At 42.8% G+C, this 22,645-nt stretch overlaps 1 protein-coding gene and 1 non-coding gene across 2 annotated transcripts; one reads left to right on the top strand and one right to left on the bottom strand.

The window, feature by feature from the left end:
- Window positions 1-2,345: 2,345 nt before the first annotated feature.
- On the bottom strand, window positions 2,346-14,218 carry LOC139241244 (probable G-protein coupled receptor 139). Its single transcript, XM_070869897.1, has 5 exons — window positions 14,202-14,218; window positions 14,059-14,071; window positions 13,298-13,354; window positions 11,487-11,607; window positions 2,346-3,259 (listed from the first exon to the last, which is right to left on the bottom strand). Exons 1-5 carry the CDS (start codon window positions 14,216-14,218, stop codon window positions 2,346-2,348), a joined length of 1,122 nt encoding a protein of 373 aa, XP_070725998.1.
- A 7,188-nt stretch (window positions 14,219-21,406) lies between these two features.
- On the top strand, window positions 21,407-21,495 carry trnap-cgg (transfer RNA proline (anticodon CGG)). The gene is given in 2 exon segments: window positions 21,407-21,442; window positions 21,460-21,495. It is a non-coding gene; the product is annotated as a tRNA-Pro (tRNA).
- The last annotated feature ends 1,150 nt before the right edge of the window (window positions 21,496-22,645 follow it).

The raw sequence follows: 22,645 nt of genomic DNA, 5'->3' as shown, positions 1-22,645 counted from the left end.
ACACACTGCAGCTGGGTCTGGATCACTGGACCATGAGACTGGTCTTTCACACACTGAGCCGCACATTCACACACACTTCAGCTGGGTCTGAATCACTGGATCCTGAGGCTGGTCCATCACACACTGAGCCACACATTCACAAACACTTCAGCTGGGTCTGGATCACTGGACCCTGAGGCTGGTCTCTCACATACTGAGCCTCACATTCAAACACACTTCAACTGGGTCTGGATCACTAGACCCTGAGGCTGGTCCCTCACACACTGAGCCTCACATTCACACACACTACAGCTGGGTCTGGATCACTGGACATGAGGCTGGTCCGGCACACACTGAGCCTCACATTGACACACACTTAAGCTGGGTCTGGATCACTGCATCCTGAGGCTGGTCCCTCACACACTGAACCTCACATTCACACACAGTTCAGCTGGGCCTGGATCACTAGACCCTGAGGCTGGTGACTCACACACTGAGCCACACATTCACACACACTTCAGCTGGGTCTGGATCACTGGACCCTGAGGCTGGTCTCTCACACACGGAGCATCACATTCACACACACTTCAGCTGGGTCTGGATCACTGGACCCTGAGGCTGGTCCCTCACATACTGAGCCTCACATTCACACACACTTCAACTGGGTCTGGATCACTAGACACTGAGGCTGGTCCCTTACACACTGAGCCTCACATTCACACACACTACAGCTGGGTCTGGATCACTGGACCCTGAGGCTGGTCCGGCACACACTGAGCCTCACATTGACACACACTTAAGCTGGGTCTGGATCACTGGATCCTGAGGCTGGTCCCTCACACACTGAGCCTCACATTCACACAAGCTTCAGCTGGGTCTGGATCACTAGACCCTGAGACTGGCCCCTCACACACTGAGCCACACATTCACACATACTTCAGCTGGGTCTGGATCACTGGACCCTGAGGCTGGTCCCTCACACACTGAGCCTCACATTCACACACTCTTCAGCTGGGTCTGGATCACTGGACCCTGAGGCTGGTACCTCACACACTGAGCCTCACATTCACACACACTTTAGCTGGGTCTGGATCACTGGATCCGGAGGCTGGTCCCTCACACACGGAGCCTCACATTCACACACACTTCAGCTGGGTAGGTATCACTGGAGCCTGAGGCTGGTCCCTCACACACAGAGCCTCACATTCACACACACTTCAGCTGTGTCGGTATCACTGGAGCCTGAGGCTGGTCCCTCACACACTGAGCCTCACATTCACACACACTTCAGCTGGGTCTGGATCACTGGACCCTGAGGCTGGTCCCTCACACACGGAGCCTCACATTCACACACACTTCATCTGGGTCTGGATCATTGGACCCTGAGGCTGGTCCCTCACGCACTGAGCCTCACATTCACACACACTTCAGCTGGGTCTGGATCACTGGACCCTGATACCGGATATGCAGCGAATGAGTTAGGACAATGGCGGGGTTTTCCTGCAGAAAGTGAGACTCAGTATGTTTTTGGTGAAGGAGAGAACTATTTTACTGTTCACAAGGTTAGAATCACATTGCTGTCACAGTGCCCAATCTGACCTGTGGTCACAGATATCTGACAGCAGGCAATGGCCACCTGGGTCATTTCTTCCTGAGAAGAGTCTGCAGCTGCCCACACACTGTGCTACTGGTTCTCATTGCCAGTGGTGTTGTTACTCTGCAAACACCATTGTACTAGGACAGCGGTGAGGGAACTCGCTGCTTGAAACACCACCGTTGACAGACACCAGGACAATGGACTCACGTCCACAATCAACATCACTTCAGTTCCAATAAATTCCACAGAGCTGCAAGTGATGGAGAAGCTTTTCGTGAACTGGAGAATGTAAAATTTCAAAGACAATACATGCTGATTGGTTTCATGATCTGTTTATTATTCTCCAGGCATTTCCACACTCAAAATCCAACACAGTTATCATTCACGTCCTGATATTCTTCAGCTATTAAATCAAAAGGCGTATTCTCCTTTTACACTCCCCTTGGATAACCCACGTGTTCTGATGTTCATCCGGCAATAAACATGGTCACAACATCCTAAACCTCAATGCTGGGACTTGTATCTCTTTGTGTCCAGGAGAATGTTTTAATCCAATTAAACTGCTACTGCTATTATAACCCACTGTCTACATAATGGTCTTCGACCTTGTTCACAGACACTTACATAGGAAACTGCAGGCCTTGTCAGATATTGTCCAGTGTTATGTCTGAAGAAGCCTGGGCCTGTGTTGTACCCTGCTGTCGTTCAGGTAAAATATAACTCAGGATGCAATATGTGATGTAATGCAGGTCTAATGTTGGGAATTGCTCTAAACTTTCCTTTGCTGAACTAACTTATATATTATTCTCAGAGGATACTTCAACCCATTTTTCAGCTCATCTCTGAATTTAGTCTGGGTTACTGCATAAATACACGTGTTTGTACAGCAGTTCAAAAGCAGCAGCATGTAGCTGGTATAGTCTGCAATATGCATCGGGTCATTGTAACCTGTATGATAATACTGGTTTGTAATTCGCATTAATAAGAAAAATACCACATAGGTTGTCCAGAGCAGTATGAAGTTACCGGATATAGCGAATAGTAAGATGATGGATTTTCTTCGGTTCTGCGTCTCCGGATCATTGTGATTCACATCATTCTTGCTGCTCCTCAGCCTCCTGCGGACTCTACTGGCCGCCAAAATGTATCCTACAGTCAGAGCATTGAGCAGCAATATCAGGAATATTGGGAGCAGTGGGTTTAAACAGCGGTTAATCCAGCCAAATGTTACCCAAGCAGTTACAGTGTAATACTCGGGTTTTGCAATACAGCCCCAGGGTACATTGTCGATTGTAATGATGGGTTCATATATAAAGAACCAGGGGATGTTTTTTATACAGAACAACAGGCACACGGTTCCTATAACCAGGGCTGCAGTTTTCTCGGTGCAATATTTAGTCCTCAGCTTCTGGCAACAAATGGTAACAAAACGATCGAAAGTGAAAGCGATTGTTAACCAGACAGAAATATCGGTGACTGCACGCATCAGCGTTCGGAGGAAAGAACACACAGGTGTCATGTGCAGGAAGGTAGTCGGGAAATAATAATCATTAATCCGAACCAGTATCACATCAGTGATAATGACCAGTAGATCCGCTGCTGCCATGGCCACAAGGTAGCGAGTGATACATCTGGAGAGACCGCACTTTCCCCGGGACAGGATCACAATCGTCACCACATTAGCTGTAAAAGGGAAACACACAGGAACAGGGAATCAGCCGCCAGGTTACAGCAAGGGAGTCAGTTACACAGGATTTGGTGTGAAATGTACTTTACTGCAGGATCTGAGGACTGGAACTGAACTCTTTACCGCTGCTAGAGTTGTCCAGCAGAACAGGATTTTAACAAACAATTGCAATGTTAAATATCTGTGACTGTGGGGTAAATACGCGAAAATAAACGACTTCACAAAGAGTATAGAATATACAAATAGACTCTGGAAATTTCCTCGGAGCTGTTACGCTTCTGCCACTGCAACTTCTTTGAAAGTGGTGTAGAAATCCACCGGAGATCCGAGTAAACTACTGGCCATTTAAATGTATAAATAAATGGACAGTGTGAGAATGAGTTATGGATAATTGCGAAAAGTAGCAGTTCAGTGACGGAAGAAGAAATTAACAGAAAACTAATTGAAAATACGTCATGAATGGTCAATTCTAAATTGGGAGATATTTGGGGAGCGCTGAGAATGAAGCCTGACCGAAATGCAGTGAATGCTAAAGGGGAACAACCGAGGGTGAGACAAAGTGCGGGATTTGGGTCCGTGGATAGGAAAGGGGAGCGGATACAAGGTGTGCGTACGAAATGGCTCAGAGTTCTCATGTTGTATTCGCAGACTGGAGGCGATGAGTAAAGACCTTTGGACAAACTACTGTCAAACACCACGATAATAGGGGAGTTGGTATGTTTCAACTCAACCAAGTTGCAACATTTACGTTTATAATCCACCAGATAAACATTTAATCTGATCAACTGACTTCTTGGCCGGAAGTCTCAGGTCTTTACATTAGTGCCTTGTACAGTGCAACCCCCATCTGGAAAAACTCTAACAATAATCACAAGGGGGAGAAGTTCAGATGTGATCATGAACAAACAACCTTAACTTGCACCTTCTTCTGTAATCCTAGGAAAAATATACATTCCAAAGTACACAATGGCACAAGGGGCATAATCTTCTCCTCGCTTTTGACGCCTCTAATATTAGAGCAAACTTCAGAGGGAGTTGTGGGTGGCGATCTCGAGACCGCAGCAAAGATACAGTACAAGTGACAATAGAGGCTGCAGTCCAGCCCAGGAGATACCTGCCGAGATTCAGCTTCAGAAAGGCTGAGTGGTAAGGTCTTAGCTCTGAATTGGCAGAATCCATCTTTAATATTAATCCGGCACATAGCAATATGGAGAATCTGTCTCTCTGGTGAGAAAGACTGGCGGAAAGTACATCCCACGGGATGTGGGATATTATATGTACCTGAGCTTCCAGCACAATCTATCAACAATGAAATATATGCTCAGAAGTGTTTGATTCGGATTCCTTTGGTGTGCAGGATAGTGTGACATATAGCAGTTGTTCCAACTTGATATACGTAAAGAGCTCCATGTGTTCATTTGTAAAGAAATAGAGACAGGCAGAGAGCGAGAGAGAGACTACATATACAAAAGAAACATCGGCACTGAAAAGATATCCTGAACAAGATAAGGCGGTCGGTGTAGAAATAATTAACTGCATTCCCGTTCAACTGTGTTTAGACAATACGTGCTTAGCTGGAAATTAAATCACATGAGTATATAAGATTAATATAGTTAAGTTCGAGTGTGTGGTATGTGACGGGGAGGGGTGCGGTTACCATGGATACAGAAGCAAAATAGAAATCTACAGAGAAAAACTGACACAGTAACTCTGATTCAAACACAAGAGATGGGCCGTCCTGTGCTGTTTACAAGATGGAGGTGGGTCTCCTTCGTGAACCGCTGCAGTCCGTGTGGTGACGGTGCTCCACAGAGTTGTTAGCTGGTGAGCTGCATGAAATAATGGCGTAGATATCAGGAGAAAATATTTCCGACTGGACTTTGCAAACGGCCAAATCTGTCAGTAATTTATGTATCTGAACTATACAACCTCATAAAAGTTGCTAAAATCATGTCCCCTGTTCAGTAATTTTCAAACCACTTAATTAATTCAACTATTGGAACATTATTTCAACAACAACAATAATTTCTACTTATATAGCGCCTTTATAAAACGTCCAGAGATGCTTCACAGGATCTGTTATAAGACATAACAAATAAATTTGGCACCGAGCCACATAAGAATAAATTACGACCGATTACCAAAAGCTTGGTCAGAGATAGGTTATAAGCACTGTCTTCGAGGAAGAAAGGGAGGTATCGAGGCGGTGAGGATTTAGGGAGGCTGTTCCAGAGCTCAGGGCTCGGGCAACTGAAGGCACGGCCACCAATGGTTGAGCAGTTATAATCAGGGATGCACAAGAGAGTAGAATTTGAGGAGCGCAGTCATCTTGGGGGGTTGTGATGTTGAATCAGATCACAGAGATAGCGAGGGACGAGGCCATGGAGGGAATTGTACACAGAAAGAGAATTTTGAAGCCGAGGTATTGCTGAACTGGGATCAATGTAGCTCAGCGAGCACAGGTGTGATGGGTGAGTGGGATTTCGTGCGAGATTGGAAATGCACTGGCGATTTTTGAATGACTTCAAGTTTACATAGGGTAGAATGTAGGAGGTCAGCCAGGAGTGTGTTGGAGCTGTACAAACTAGAGGTAACAAAGGCATGGATGATGATTTCAACACCAGAGGAGCTGAGGCAGGGGCGGAGAAGGGCAATGTCATATCGCAGATATATGGCCAGAAGATCATTTCACGTTCTAAAGGACACCTAGTTTGCGAACTGTCTGCTTCAGTCACAGACAGAAGCACGGGAGAGGGATCGAGTCGATGGTTAGGGAACACAGTTTGCGGCGGGAACCAAAGAAAATGTCGTTAGTCTTCCCAATATTTAATTAGAGAAATGTTATGCTCATCCAGTACTGGATGTCGGACAAGCAGTCTGCCAATTTAGAGACGTTGGAGGGGTCGATAGAAGTGGTGGTGTGATGGAGCTTGGTATCATCAGTCTACATGTGGAGACTGACGCTGTGTTTTCGGATGATGTCGTCAAGAGTCAGCAAATAGTGGAGAAACGCGAGGGTGCCAAGGATAGATCCTTGGGGAACACGATATGCAAAGATTTGATCGTGGGAAGATAAGCGAATGCAAGTGATTTTCTGGCTACAATTATGGAGAAATGGATGGGACAAGGTGAGTGCAGTCCCACCCAGCTGGAGGGTGGTGAAGAGGCATTGGAGGATCATGGAGTACTCAAACATATCAAATATTGCGGACATGTAGAGAATGTTGAGGAGGGAAAGGTTACTTTTGTCAATGTCATAAAGGATGACTTTTGTGACTTTGATGAGAGCTGTTTCGGTAGCGTAGCTTGGCGGAAACCAGACTAAAGGGATTAAAACATGGAGTTCCGGGAGGCGACAACATGTTCAAGGACTTGGGAGTGGAAATTGAGTATGGAGAGGTGGCGGTAGCTTGCAAGCCGAATAGTGTCAATGATTTTTTGAGGAGAGAGGTGATGACGGTAGATTTGAAGGAGACGAGAGGACATGAGCTGAGAGTACCGTTAACTATGTCAGCTAACACGGGAGTCAGAAAAGGAAGTTGGGTGGTCAGGAGCTTGGTGGGAATAGGGTCAAGTGAGCAGGAAGTGGGTCTCATGGATAAGATGAGCATGGAGAGGTCAGGAGGGGCATATCAGGGAGAGACTAGACAGAGTTGCGACCTCATGGCTAGGGCAGGGTGGAGCCTTAGGGGACGTTTGACTCGTTGGGCTAGAGGATCGAAGAGAAGTGGCAGAGGCAGCTGATTGGATTGTCTCAATCTTTGAGACAAATAATTCCATGAGCTACTCACACTTGTTGTTGAAGGTGAGTGTGGTGGAGACAGGGGAGTGGGGTTTCACAAGACGGTTTACAGTCGAGAATACTAGCTGGTGGTTATGTTTGCATTCTATAATGGTGCTAGAATAGTGAGCAGTTTTGGGAGACCTGAGTAGGGCCCGATAATGCTTTATGTGATCTCGCCAAATCTGGCGTTGATTGGTTAAACCAGTTGTCCGCCACATCCGTCGAAGTCTGCGAGCCTTGTACTTGAGTGAGCGAGAATTAGGGCCGTACAGGGGAAAGGCCAGGGTGAGAGAAATTAATTGTTTTAATAGGATATAGGGCATCAAAGGTGATGGTGAGGGGATATTTGGGGAAATTGGTGGCTGCAGAAATGGCATTGCCAATTAATTCATTGTCTCCTCGGTTTAAACAGAGTCATAGTTTAAATAGTGGTGATACCTGACTAACAAATATTCTAGTAACAAAACGATTTGACAATTAATCTTGTTGCTATTGCAGCTGCTACATAATGACAGGACTAAAAGGAAACAATGTCCTTCTCTCACAGAATCCAAACACCACTGTTGCCAGTTGCCAATCAAAATATCATTACTATTATATCTTACTGTTTCTATTTTCCAATTTCTCCATCCCTTCAGTCTCCGGTTCCACTGCCAGTGCAATGTACCAAATATAATCATTACATATGTGTATAACTGATTGCAAATGTTCAAAATGAAATTTGCGGCCACAGGACATAACTGTGATTGGTGCACGAATTCATCTCTGAATAAATACATCAACACCTTGGTTTCAGGAATTGCTTGAAAACACAACCGTATTTGTCAGAAACGTATTTGCAATACAACACTTGTTTGTTACAGTCTAGCAAAGTTAATATGGACCTTCACTGTTTGTCAGAAGATGGTTTCTACAACTTTGTTACGTACCTTGTCATGTAACTAAATGTCTGTATATATGCACACAGCAAGGTCCACGAACAAACGTCTGGTTGGTAAAGTTGGCTAAGATTTGCTTTATTCGAAAACACTGCCATGGGAAAGTCAGTGCATAAGAATGTGAGCCTAGATTTTCGATAGTGTGTCAAACGCATAAACTTCTGAATCAGATGGGAGCCCCCACTGTTACAGTAAAAGGCGAGGTAGATCATTTAACCAGAGCATGCAAAGAGGAGAACATTAGCGAGGGGTTCCTGACGCTGCTAACGATTAACTGAAACAATTTCACACTCTAACGACATCCCACTGTGTGAATACAGGGCTCATTCTCACTTAGAACCGCATCGCTCCGAAACATACAATGTAGAACAATGTTAGATTTTGAGTTGGAGATTCAAAAACATTGTAATATCAACAAACATCTCGCAAAGTTTGGAGGAAATGGAGGACAGATATTCCCGGAATTTCCGATAGTGACCCAAATCTGACAAATAATCACCTCAGGACCGACAGAGCAATAAACAGGCCCTCCAGGTAATACAGCGAGACACGGATTTGTGCAATCAGTAACCTGTTAAAATGAGTGCCGGAAACTCTATGGGCTGCAATAATATCATCGGACATTTTTTTCCTGTAGAACATACAGATACACTGAAATTGGACCTGCGAGTAATGGGACTGTCATTGCAGAAATGATGACTCTCGTGCGTGACGTATAGGAACGCAGGATTAGATCATTCTGCCCCACAAGCCTTTTCCACCATTCCAGTAGACCATGGTCGGCACCCTAAATCCAATTACCGACTTGGTTCAATACCCCTTGATACCCTGACCTTAACAAATCTATCGATCAAATTCTGTAAAATTACAATTGACCGTTAATTGACAGAATTTTGGGAGAACGTGTGTTAAATTTCTCCTCGACTTTGTGTGAGAAAGTGTTTCGTGATTTCACTCCTAAATGGCAGAGCTCCAATTTTAAGACAATGCCTTCTGGTTTAGATTACACCGCCATAGGAAACAGTTTATGTGCCTACACTATAGAACACATTTATCTATTTAAATAGCTCGGTTATATCACGTTTCACCCTTCTAAACACAATGGAATACAAGGCAAGGTTATGTAACCTTTCCTCATAGTTGAATACTTTAAACCGTGGTATCAGTCTGGTTAACTTGTGCAGAAAGCCCTCGAAGGCCAATCCATCTATCCTGCGATATGCTGCCCAAAACTGAACGTATATATTCCAAATGGGATCTGACCAAATCTCTGTACAGCGAGAACAGCACTTCCTCAGTTGTAAATATCTTCCCCCTTGTGATGAAAGCCAAAATTCGCTTAACATTTATCCCTATTCTGTGGTTCCTTCCGTGCAACCAACTATCGATCCAAGTCGTAAGATTACCGCTAATTACGTGGGTTCCTATTTTTACGAATAATAACTGAAATACATTATCAAAGCAGGGACTTAACTGACACTGAAATGCAATTTTAGACGATGGCAACAGACATTCCAATGCACCGAGTACTGATCATATTTACAGTTAAAATTACCGCAGCTGACACAATATTGAATGGAAATAATAACTTGGCGCTTTTGCTTCACAAATTAAGCACGTTACCGGGAACACCAATTACCACGCCGAGAACTGGAACACCACAAATGGTAATACAATAAATCAAACTGTATTGATCTCTGAGAAATGATGGGGACTCTTGGTGCGGCACATGTTACAATGGACCATGAGAACTGATATAGTCAGAGATACTTTTAGTAATACAGGGGCGTAGCTTGCAGTAGGAGCATTAGGCTGCATTGATCCTGAGATTTGTGAGAGTCAGCGGGACAGTGAGACAACTCACTACAATCTGTTCTCATTGAGTAACCTCTTCAAACAGACTCTGCAGAGTGTTAAAAACAACAGCCGTAATATAGAACTTTAATGCTGATCATATTTCTTCAAACACACACATGCAAGGCAATTTATTAGTACAGGGTGGTGGGAACTCATGAGACAGAACGTGAGATTTCAGTTTCCCAACTGAAGTGGGAAAGTTAGTCAGTGGTACAATGGTTGATAAAACACACTGGTTCGATACCCTGGGCTCTGCCACATAAACTGTAAATGTGAGTTAGAGGAATGTAATACAGACACAGATTACAGGGCGATGTGACAGATGTGTTCAAAATTATTGACAGGATGGAAGAAGGTCGATAGAAGCAGACTGATTCCAGTAGATGTGTGTTGCAGAACGATGCGCTGTAGAAAGTAGATGAAATAGAAGACAATGGAACAGAGAGAAGAGAGAGCGGGAGAAGCTTTTTTATACAGGGATTGGGGAGGAGGTGGAGTTCAGTCACATGGATAGAGGTTGAGGCAGAAACTGTCAGAATTCGAAGTAGATTGGGTCCGTGGCTAGAGGAAGAGGCGATAAAGTGATATGGAGACCGAGTGGGTAAATGAGACTAGAAATTCCTCTATCTGTAATTATCTGAAGCGAAATTAAAGTGAATGTGTGTGGATCACCGAGCGGACAGAGTTACTGAGGGTACAGTCGATGTTCTATCAACCTGCAAGCGTTAGGTCTGAACAATAAATTTGTCCGATTAGTATAAAGTCACCATTACCCGGCATCTAAACGGTGCTTTGGTTAAAATGCAGGTATTGAATCTAAAACGGGTTTTTAAATGTGGACATACCCAGGACAGCGGCATAGAGCGCCGCTGCCTTGTTTCAATCGCTCTCTCACAGCACGGATTCCCGGTCTGACCTGTACCGCTGCAGGAATGGATGTGACAGAAACCAGCTGCCTCCCACCGGCTGAAGGCAGAACAATCTCCGCCGGGAGGGTGAAGGCGAGTCTGAGAACAGGCTGGTCACCGGTCAGTAGAGAAGATGAGGTAGAGAGTCTGTGTTCCTGCATGGAGCACAATCCCACACTCGGCATGGATTGTGATCACCAGGAATAATATCCGGCACTTTGTCGGAACCAGACCGAGAACAGCGGTTAGATTCTGATTAACGGGACTGAACAAATCCCGGTCCTGACTGTCCGAATTCCCAGGTATATGTCCATGATCGGCTGTCACTGTCCATCTCCACAGCGGGAGTGAATGGGAGATAAACTGGAGCATTTTATAACACGCTGAATGTTCAGTAAAATATAATCTGTCAGATATTACCGAGTGTTCGGGGAGACAAGACGAGTCAGGGAAAAATAGAATTAAAGTAGTACATTGAATAAAAATTGCACGATTCTCAGTTAAAACGGAACAGGTTTGAAAGACATTACATATGGAAATTAATCTGCAGTTATTATGCCGGGTTAAAGAAGATTAAAAGTCACCAAATGATCATTCAATGAACAATGTTGAGTGATAAATAGTGTCACTGAATTTCTGCCTTTGGATTGAATTGTGAAGGATCGTTACAAAAAGATAGGAATACATTTAATCCCAACTTTATTCAGAAATTTTTTAACAGCATTTAATCACTTACCGGGGATTCCAATGGCTGCTATAATCGGATAGTAAATCATTACTGCCTGTAGAATTGGTGGTAACCAGGAAAATGGATAGGCAGTTAACGGAACTCTCATTCTGTCTGGTGACTCTTGGCACTGGAAACAGAGATCCAAATAATTGTGAGACGAGAGCTTAAGAGAAAACATCATTTATAATTGCGGGACCCTTCCCGTGGGACCATGAAAGATCAAGAGCATTGATATTACTTCCATTCATTTGGCAGCACGTCACCTCCCTTCACTGTAATGTTTGTGCTGCACTAATTATATCCAAACTGATAATACAAGTGTTTGATGTGAAACCGCCCAAAAGCTTGGCCGAATATATTGCTCATATTTCTAACTAACAATGTACAGAAAGCCGAGCTCTGCCGGCATGACTTCCGCACCTTAAACAGAAACAGCTTCAGTTGTCCAACTGTTAAATGATGCGGTTCACTCCTGTCGATGCACAAAGTGAATTCCCCGAATTTCCAATCAAATTTCAAATTTTACACCACTCCCGGTGTTTGACAATCATCCCTTTCAATCTCGGAGTTGAGGCTTGCAATTGAATGAGCAATGTATATCTTTAGAACGGCATGAAGTCGGGCTTTGCAACAACACCTAGAATAAAAGTAATCTAAAAACTAGGGTAGAAAAATGTAACCAATGAAAAGGGCTCGAAATAAGCCTCGTTTCACTGCAATTAACATTTTTCCAATGTTACAGATGATGTTAAAACCGTTTCCAGAGGGCTAACTGTGACAAGGGACCGGTACAGTATTAGAATAGCTTCTGACACGTGAGAAGCAGAATCTCTCTGGGTATCTACCTCCCCATGGATTTCCTGGGCTGCGGTGGGGATTCACGACGCTGCTCCGTTCATTATCCTCTAGAATTATCCATTGCCGTAGTTTCACGTTGATATGTTCTGTGATATTATAGAGACTGAGGAATGCACGGACACGAGTAGGCCATTTAGTCGCTCGGACATACCCCACCGTTCAATTACTCCCCAATTCAATATTTCCCGCATTTATAGAAACACTTGAATTTACATAGCGCCTTTCACAACCAACGGAGGTCGCAAAAGGCTTTACAGCCAATTACATAATGTTTGAACTTTAGTCACTGTACTTTTGTAGCAAATGCTGCAGGCAATTTGTACACAGCAGGGTTCCAAAAACAGCAATGTTACAATAACAAGTTAATCTCCGTTAGTCATGAATTTAATTGCGGGATAAATATAGGTTTGTGCAACTGGATAACTCCACTGCTCTTCTTAGAAATGGTGTCATAGCACCGGCTACGCCCTCCTCGGAGAACATAACGCTCATCTGAAAGATTGCACCGCCGACAGTGCAGCATTCCCTCTATATTTCACTGGATTTTCAGCCCAGATATGTGTGATGGAGTCTCTGGAGTGGGAGTTTCTTGCTCCAGTCTGCACTATTTACTGCAGCACTACTTAACACAGGCTCATCTGTGACATAACATTCCACTATATGTTAAATCTGGATTGGATATGTATTTTTTTAATCTTCTTTGTATTAGTCAGAGATGTACTTAATGACTACGAACTGATTGTCGACCCTTCTTACAACCTTACACACGCGTTTAGATTCAATGTACCACATACATTTTTGAAATAGAACTTTTTCTTTTTTTTATATGTTCATCTTTTTCATGTTAATCGAACAAGTATACAGTAGTCCTAAAGTCTAAAATGTGTCAAGCATTGAAAAAGTGAGAAAAAGAAGCATTCTGACTTCATGCAATTAATACAATGTGAGAATCAACTAACTGGTCTTGAGACTACATAATGCACTGCCTTTACAATTGGTTCTTGGAAGTACGAAGCCTGGGACAGAATAATATTTGTAGAATAGGAGATCACATGTTCTGAAGTTGCTGGCTAAGGCCTTGAGAAAAAGCAAGAGCCAGATAAAATGGAAGAACAATCCTCTTCCCCTCTTGTAGGCCGGTAATTGGTCAGCCACAAATATATGGCATCTTGAGGACAAGTCAATCAGCCCTTGTCCATCAAAGTTATGGATGTGGTGAGGGCCGACTCTTCTTTCCTTCGTCTGAAAGAAACTCCACGCCCTATTGGCTAGCCCACCATTTGGAAAGACCCCAAAATGGTACCTGTGTCAATATCGACTCCTGGTACCGCCTGGAAAAGTAGTATAAAAGGGCAAATTATGAGAGTTCGACTTTAGAGTACCAGGAGCAAGGGCTGAGCCTGGAGAGGGACCAGGCAGCAGTGGCCCACGGGAGGAGGATCCGGATACAAATAGACAAGATAAGGGCCAATGAACATAGAATAGCTCAAGCGGCTTGATTCCAAGGCAAAGGCCAACGAACAGAGAACACCTCGAGTGGGATGAGTCCAACCGAAGGGCCAATGAACAGAAGATACTCCAGGCGGGGTGAGGTGGAAGAGATCCATGGTGAATTGGACTGTTTCTTTCAGACTCCTATCAAAAGGAAACTAAAACTACCTGAGGCAGCACGGGTGATATCATTTTCGTTCTATACTGTAAACTACTGATAAATGCTCACCTTTGTGTAATACCTAATAAAAGAACAATGTGCCATATTGAAGTAACGTCAGACAATTGGGAAAGCTTGCAAAAGCCCTAGCAAAATCTGGTGTGACCAAACGGTGGTGTTTATTTGAGTTTAAAAAACATTCTAAGACTGACCCATTTTGCTGGTACATCGTTCGAGGACGGATAGCCATTGGGGAGTGCAGGGATATTTGCACACCTGCCAGTTTTTGTAATGTCGCAGAATATCTGAAAGTACAACTGACATAGAGACAGTCTTAGAGAAACACTTCGGTAAGTTGAGTGGGACAGATTTAGTCAAGGAAATGTTGCCCTGTAATTATAAAGCTAATTTGCAGTGGTTCATTCAAGAGAAGGTGGATGACAATGCAATCAGATTGGAAAAGGGCAGACCGTGGTTCGGATTTGCGGCATTCGTTTGCAAAAAAATGAGTGAGCAGCTAATCATTGATCTGGAAAACAGCTAAGCCTGAAAAAACTGCAATTACTTAACCTGGAAAAGTACTTAGCCAACCAATGCAGACTTTCAAGGTACACCTCATAAGGGCCCAGGACCTGTTATGTATGCTGCAGAACCTGCAAACTCAGGCGTATGTATCAGCTGTACTCGCAGTCGGGTCACGAGCGATGAATGATAGAAATACAGAATTAGAAAACGAGTTTGAAGTTTGGACCCAAAAGTTGGAAGAAGCGATAGGAACTTTATTGGGAAATAATGATCAAACCACCTAGGGAGGCTGATCATACCCAATGTGAACATACGACCTACGAGCTGTGTGACAAATTGGGACCCCGGAATGGGGTGATTTCATCTGTTACAATGTTTTAGGTTATAAACCGATATAAACTAGGGTGGAACTGGTTGGATGAACAAGTTTTCCCTCGTTATTACACGGACAGAAGCAAAGACAGAAAGAGAAAGAAAAATTCCATGGAAAAAGTGATCCATCCGTGGCTAACTCAGCAAGTTAAGCATAGCATTACATTGTAATATGCTTATAATAGTGCGAAGAGTGGTCGTAAGCCTGCGGATTGTGAGAATTTCAGAAACTAGCAAAGAATGACAAACAAATTGATAAAATGTGGAAAAATATAATATGAGAGACAACTAGCAAGAAATATAAAAACAGATTGTAATAGCTTCTACAAGAATGTAAAAAGGAACAGAGTAGCACAAGTGTTCTTTGGTCCCTTAGAGGCTGAGACAGGAGAAAACATTATGAGGTACAAGGAAATGGCAGAAACGTTAAACAAATATTTTGTACCAGTCTTCACATTTGAATACACAAAAAGCATACCAACAATTTTGGGGAAGCAAGGGTCTGATGAGGGTAAGGAACTTAATGCAATGAATAGAAGTAGAGAAAAAGTCCGAGGCAATGAATCGGAGTAATAGCCGACAAGCCCCTCTAGATCTGATGGGCTACATCCTAGGTTTATAAAAGGGCTGAATGTATAGATAACGGATGTATTGGTTTTGATCTTCCAATATTCAGTAGATTACTGATGCTGTTCTGGGATGGAATTGAGCAAATATGACACTGCTATTCAAGAAAGTAGGGAAGAGCAAATAGAGACCTAATGGCCAGTTAGACTGATATCAATGTTGGGGGAAAATGCTGGAATCCGTTGTGAAAGAAGTGGAATCAAGACACGTAGAAAATCATATCACTCAGAGCAAATCTGGTTTTATGAAAGGGAAATCGTTTTTGACAAATTTATTGTAATGCTTTTAGGACGTAACGAGCAGCATAATAAAGGGGAGCCAAAGGATGCAGTATATTTAAATTTCCAGAAGGCATTCCAAAAAATGCAAATAGATAGTTATTACACAAGATAAGGGCTCAGGTATTGGGGTAATATATCAGCATGGCTAACGGTTTTCTTCATGGAAAGGAACAAAGAATAGGGTTCATTTGATCTTTTGCAGGTTAGTAGCTGGTAACTAGTGTGGAGCCTCAATGATCAGTGCTGCGGACTCAGCTATTTACAAACTATATTAACTACCGATATGAAGGGACCGAGTGTGCTGTAATCACGTTTGCTGACGCTACAAAGCTCTGTGGGAGAGTAAGCTTGTAAGGAGAACACAAAGCATCTGAAAAGGGAAATAGATAGACTGTGAGTGGGCAGTAAGCTGGCAGATGGAGTGTAATGTAGGGAAATGTGATCGTATCTACTTTAGGAAGAAAAATAGGAAAACATAATATGTTTAAATGGTATCAAACTTTTAAATGTTGTTGTTCAGCGAGAGTTGCATGTCCTTGTGCAAGAAACACACATGCAGGTACAGCATGCAATAAGGAATGCAAATGGCATGTTGTCCTTTCCTGTAAGAGGGTTGGAGTGGAAGAGTGGGGAAATCTTACTTACATTGTGCAGTGCCTTGGTGGGACCATACCTGCAAATTGCCTCCCTATCTGAGCAAGGATAAAGTTGCCTTGGAAATGCTGCAACAAAGGATCGCTAACTGACGCAGGGGATGCCAGGGTTGTCTTATGATGAGAGATTTAGTCGAATTGAGTTACACTTTCTGGCATTTAGTAAAGGGAGGTGATCTCAGTGAAATAGCCAATATGCTGCAAGAGGGTTGATAGGCAAAATAATGAGTGATTGTTTCTCCTAGCTGGAGTTTCTGTATTAAAACCGAAATAAGGAATACATTCTTCACTCAGTGGGTTGTGAATGTTTGCAATTCTTTGCCTCAGAAGGCTGTGGATGCTGATGTTTGAGTATATTTAAGGGTGACTTGGATCTATTTTTTGGACTCAAGGGGAATCAAGGAATGTGGGAATCGGGCCGGAAAGTGGAGTTGAGGTAGACGATCTCCTATGTCTTATGTTCTTATCGAATCATAATATCATAGAAGTTTACAGCACAGAAGGAGGCCATTTAGATCCATCGTGTCTGTGCCAGCCAAAAAGCAGCGAATCGCACTTTTCAGATCTGGATCTATGGCCCTGCAGGTCATTGCACTTCAGGTGCATATCCAATCCGTTTTAAATGTGGTGAGGGTTTCAGGCAGTGAGTTCCGCTGCCCAGCCATCTTATGGGTGTGAAATATTCCTCAAATCCCCTCTAAACTTTCTGCCAATTATTTTAAATTTAAGCCCCTGGATTTTGACACTGCTGCTAAGGGAAATAAACCCTTTCTATTGGCACTGCAGAATATTAGCACGATTTTCCCACTCTTACACTCCATCCCCCTTACAACAAAGGTAAACATGCCATTTGCATTCTTTATATCGAGCACTTAATAATTTAATACTGCCCAATGAGGTCACCGCTCAGTCTCCTCTATTCCAATGATAAGAAACGCAGTCTATGCAATCTGTCCTCATAGATATGAATGAGTGATCATAGCATGATTGAATTTCACATTCAGATGGAGGGTGAGAAATTTGGTTCTCTAACGAACGTACTGAGCTTAAATACAGGAAACAATGAAGGTATGAGTGTTCAGTTGGCTAAAGTCGACTTGGACAATAGAGTAAAGTTTAGGACAGTTGATGAACAGTGGCGTACATTTAAGGAGATATTTCACAACTCTCAAGAAAAATGAGGAGGAACGGGCGTGAGAGAAACGATAGCCATCCGTGGGGTACTAAAGAAATAAAGAACGGTAACCAATTAAAAACAAGGGCAAACAATGTGGCCAAAACTAGTGGGAGGACAGAAGATTGGGAAGCGTTTAAAAGCCAACAAAGAGTGACTAAAAATGATTCAGAAAGGGAAGATAGACTATGAAAGTAAACTAGCACGAAATATATAAACAGTTGGCAAGAGTTGCTATAGTATATACAATGGACAAGAGTGGTCTAGAGTAAATGTTGGTCCCTTGGAGGACGAGACCGGGGAATTAGTAATGGGGAACATGGAAATGGCAGTAACTCTGAACAAACATTTTGTATCAATCCTTATGGTGAGTACACTAACAATATTCCAACAGTGGATAGTCTAGGGGCTATAGGGGGAGGAACTTAACACAATCAAAATCACTAAGGAAGTGACACTCAGTAAGATAATGGGACTAAAGGCAGATTAATTCACTGGATCTGATGCATGCATCCTCGGGTCTTAAGAGAATTAGCGGCAGGGATAGTGGATGCTTAGGTTGTAATTTGCAAAAATTCACTGGATTCTGGGGAGATCCCAGCAGATTGAAAACTGCAAATGTAACTGCATTATTTAAAAAAAGGAGGCAGACAAAAAGCCAGAAAATATAGACCAGTTAGCCTATCATCTGTGGTGAGGAAGACGATGGAGTCCATTAATAAATAAGCAATAGCAGGACATTTGGAAAAGCAAAATTCGGCTGGGCACAATCAGCATGGAGTTATGAAGGGGAAGTCATGTTTGACAAATTTGCTGGAATTCATTGAGGATTTAACGAAAAGGGTGGATGTGGAACCAGTGGATGTGGTGTATTTGGACTTCCAGAAGGCATTTGACAATATGCCACATAAAAGGTTACTGCACAAGATAAACGTTCACGGGTAGGGGGTAATATATTAGCATGGATAGACGATGAGCTAACGAACAGAGAACAGAGAGCAGCAATAAATGGTTCATTCTCGGGTTGGCAAATAGTAACCAGTGGGGTGCCGCAGCGATCAGTGCTGGGACCCCAACTATTTATAATCTATATTGACGACTTGTAGGAAGCGACTGAATATAACGTAGCCATGTTTGCCGACGATACAATGATCGGAGGAAAAGAAACGTGTGAGGAGGCCAAACAAAATCTTCAAAAGGATATAGACAGGCTAAGTGAGTGGGCAAAAATTTGGCAGATGGAGTATAATGTTGGAAAATGTGAGGTCATGCACTTTAGCAGAAAAATAAATCAAAGAACAAATTCTTAATTAAATTGAGAAGGATTGAAAAGTGCTGCAGTACAGCAGGACCTGGATGTACTTGTGCAAGGAACAGAAATGGTTAGTATGCAGGCAGAGCAAGTGATCAGGAAGGCCGATTGAATCTTGACCTTTAATGCGACGAGGATGGAGTATAAAAGCAGGGAAGTCGTGCTACAGTTGTACAGGGTATTGGTGAGGGTACCTGGAATACTGCGAGCAGTTTTGGTTTCCATATTTACAAAAGGATATACTTGGTTTGGAGCCAGTTCAGAGAAGGTTCACAAGGTTGATTCCAGAGATGACGGGGTTGACTTATGAGGAAACGTTGAGTAGGTTGGGCGTCTACTCATTGGAATTCAGAAGGATGAGAGGTGATCTTATCGAATCGTGTAAGATTATGAGGTGGCTTGACAGGGTAGATACAGAGAGAATGTTTCCACTGATAGGGGAGAGTAAATCTAGAGTCCATAATCTTAGAATAAGGGGCCATCCATTTACAACTGAGATGATGAGAAATTCCTTCTCTCAGATGTATGTGGATCTGTGGAATTCGCTGCCTCACCGAGCTGTCGAAGCTGGGACATTGAATAAATTTAAGGCAGAAATAGTCAGTTTCTTAAACGATAGATAATAAAAGATAATGGATAGCGGGCAGGAAAGTGGACCTGAGTTCACGATCTAATCAGCCATGATCGTATTAAATGGCGGAGCAGGCCTTCTCCTCCTCCTATTTCTGATGTTCGTATAAGATTCTCCACTCCCGGAAACATACTCGTAAATCGTCTCTGTAACTTCTCAAGTGCAATCCCATCCTTCCTGTAATGTGGTGACCAGAGCTAATATTTTATACAGTTCAAGCATAACCCTCTGGTCTTGTATTCGATGCTTCGGCTAATAAAGGCAAGCATTCCGTATATCGTCTTAACCACCTTATCTTGCTGGCCTGCTCCCTTCAGGGATCTGTGGATATTCACTCCAAAGTTCCTTTCTTCCACTAAACTTCTCAGTGTCTTTCCATTTAATCTGTATTCCCGTTCCTTGTAAGCCCTCCCCAAAATGCATTATTAACACTTCTCCGGATTAAATTCCATTTGCCACTGTTCAGCCCACCTGACCAGTTGATTGATATCTTCCTTCAGTCAACAGCTTCCGTCTTCATTACTAACCACACAGCCGATTTTAGTACCATCTGCAAATGTTTTAATCATACCCCCAATATTCAAGCCTTGATCAGTGACGTGTACCACAAAAATGAAGGGATTCAGTACTGAGCCCTACGGAATCCCACTGGAAACAGCCTTCCAGTCACAAAAATACCCCTCAAACTTTACCTCTGCTTCCTGCCTCTGGCCCAATGTTAGATCCAACTTGCCACTTTGTCGTGGATCCCTGGGCTTTTACATTCATAATCGGTCTGCCGTGTGGGACCTTATCAAAAGCCTTGCAGAAATCCATATACACTACATAAAACACACTACTCTCATCGACACTCCTTGTTACCTCCTCAAAAAAATCAATCAAGTTAGTCAGAAACACCCTTCCCTTAACAATTCCGAATCGAATCGTGTGGGAATGGGCCGATGCACGTTAATGTGGTAACAATGTATACAATTAATTAGCAGAGTGGGAAAAACTCATCAGTGCGCGAATAACTGTGGGTAACAGCAGGAGGGCCTGGACTTAGTCCTGGACCTTGGCAATATTACAAACAGAGAATTAGAAAAAAATCTCCTGAGGCGAATATTCAAATGTCGATGGAGAAGCAAGTTAAAGTTGAACCGACACTGAAGCTGCCAGTTTTTGTTCCAAGAAAAATAAAACTTAACACCTGCTGAGTTTAAATTACCATTTATGTGGAACTATGTGTTAAAGTGCGGAATTTTTGTATTTAATTTGGTTACTGATAATTCAGCTCCCAACCCTCGAAGTTTTTGTAAATATGAAGTTATTAGTAAATATAAATGTGGTTGAAAGAGAAAGGATATATTTAGCTAAGATTACATAATGGAAGAAAGGAAACGTTTATTAAATCCCTTTTCTTTTTTCAGCATTGTGTCCACGTTGGGGAGAACAGGCGGTGAAGTAGACATTTTTGCACATTATTTCTGTTTGGATGCAAAAAGTAGGGGATAGATGTCTGACGTTGCTGTAAATAGGAGACGATGTTGCCGAGAGGTTCAGGCGATGGACTGCGAATCCAGTGTGCTCCCACCCTCGTCGTTATTGTATTAAACATTTGAACCCTCTCGTTTTTTGTCAATCACATTTAACCTCATTGCCAAATTCACCTTTTACTGACAAGGATGCAGCTCTTTGGGAATGTAATGCCTCAAATTAATAATATATTCATCAAAGGGGAAACATTAGCAGGACGATGGAGAGGGGGACTCATCAGATCGGTCTCTGAGAGTCAGCACAGGCACGATGGGCCGCATAGTAAACTTCCGTCAGAACCGGAGAGCTACGCTCTTCGCTATCGGCGGCTCGTTGGTCTAGGGGTATGATTCTCGCTTCGGGATTTTCATAATTGGAAAAGCGAGAGGTCCCGGGTTCAAATCCCGGACGAGCCCTGCCAACTTTTAGTCAAAGAAACGCATCTGAGCCGGTCGACATTCCCTTTTGTCCTTCCTCGCTGCCAATTTATTTTCAGGCGCTATTTTTGATGAAAAAATCTGTAAATTTAAATTTTTCCTAAAATTTCGGAATGATCATCTGACTGAACGTGAACCCGGGATCTTCATCCACAGAATTTGCACGACCTGCTGAGTATTACAGAATACTCTGTTTTTGTTCGTTCTGTTTCCGTATCCCTTTTAAGGTGATGTTCAGATGGTTGGGGTCATTCTCTGTCTCTCTAAATGGTGTGCGATCAGTCCCAGTTCGTTCTGCGTCTGTTTCAAAGGGATGTTCTGTCTGTACCGGATTTCAAATATCAACTTTCAAAAAGTGCCTTTGGAGGGTGCAGGAATGTTAGTTTGTTTGTGTGTTTGTGTAAGCGAGAGAGTGCGTGCAAACGTGCTGAGCGATCTTACGTGCATTTAATGTCACGTGAGAAAAAAGGCATTACATGCAACTTGAAGCCACACAGATTTGATTGAAAACGCATTCGAGGACGGCCTGACAGGAGAAGAATCTGCTGTGGGAATTTGCTATTCCACATCTGAAAGAAGGCAAATGACATAAGTTAGAAACATAACGGTTTTAGCGAGAGATTGTATATGGGCTGTGTGGCATGATGACCTCCTTCCCCCTTATATTCAAATACAAATCAAATCAAGAAGAGGCAAAACATGACTGACTGACTGACTTTGTTTATATATATATGTAGAAAACATTTATATATACGTATATTTACATACATTCCCTACTTTTTAACTTTTACAATAAATGTACTTTTTCTGTTCTGCCTGCACTGGGTTCTATTACATTTGACCTCTTTCACAGCACACGCAGCTGCTGTCAGATCCAACAGAAAGGCACTCGCGACTTTAAAAAATCGTCTTTGTTGCCCACATCTTCCATCGTGGCTTGTCTTCCACCATGGGCGTACTGTGATTGGGTATTTACTGACTGCACCACCTGATTTCCAGTGGAATTCATCCAGTCACACAGCCTTCGTTCAATCAAAAATATATAGATTATGAAACAATTATTTATTTATTTAAATCAAATCAAATTCAATTTTTTGCAATAAAATTGTAAAATTATTTATTTTCTTAT

This window comes from Pristiophorus japonicus, unplaced genomic scaffold (assembly GCF_044704955.1).
Source record: "Pristiophorus japonicus isolate sPriJap1 unplaced genomic scaffold, sPriJap1.hap1 HAP1_SCAFFOLD_100, whole genome shotgun sequence".
Classification (NCBI taxonomy): domain Eukaryota; kingdom Metazoa; phylum Chordata; class Chondrichthyes; family Pristiophoridae; genus Pristiophorus; species Pristiophorus japonicus.
This window is presented reverse-complemented; position numbering and strand designations above follow the sequence as displayed.

Excerpts from the sequence above, each read along its gene's own strand:
- LOC139241244 (XM_070869897.1), bottom strand. Across the intron at positions 11,608-13,297 it reads ATTATGTAGTCTCAAGACCA|TGCCAAGAGTCACCAGACAG; the intron begins GTTAGTTGATTC and ends CTCTGTTTCCAG. Across the intron at positions 3,260-11,486 it reads AGCAGCCATTGGAATCCCCG|CTAATGTGGTGACGATTGTG; the intron begins GTAAGTGATTAA and ends TCCCTTTTACAG.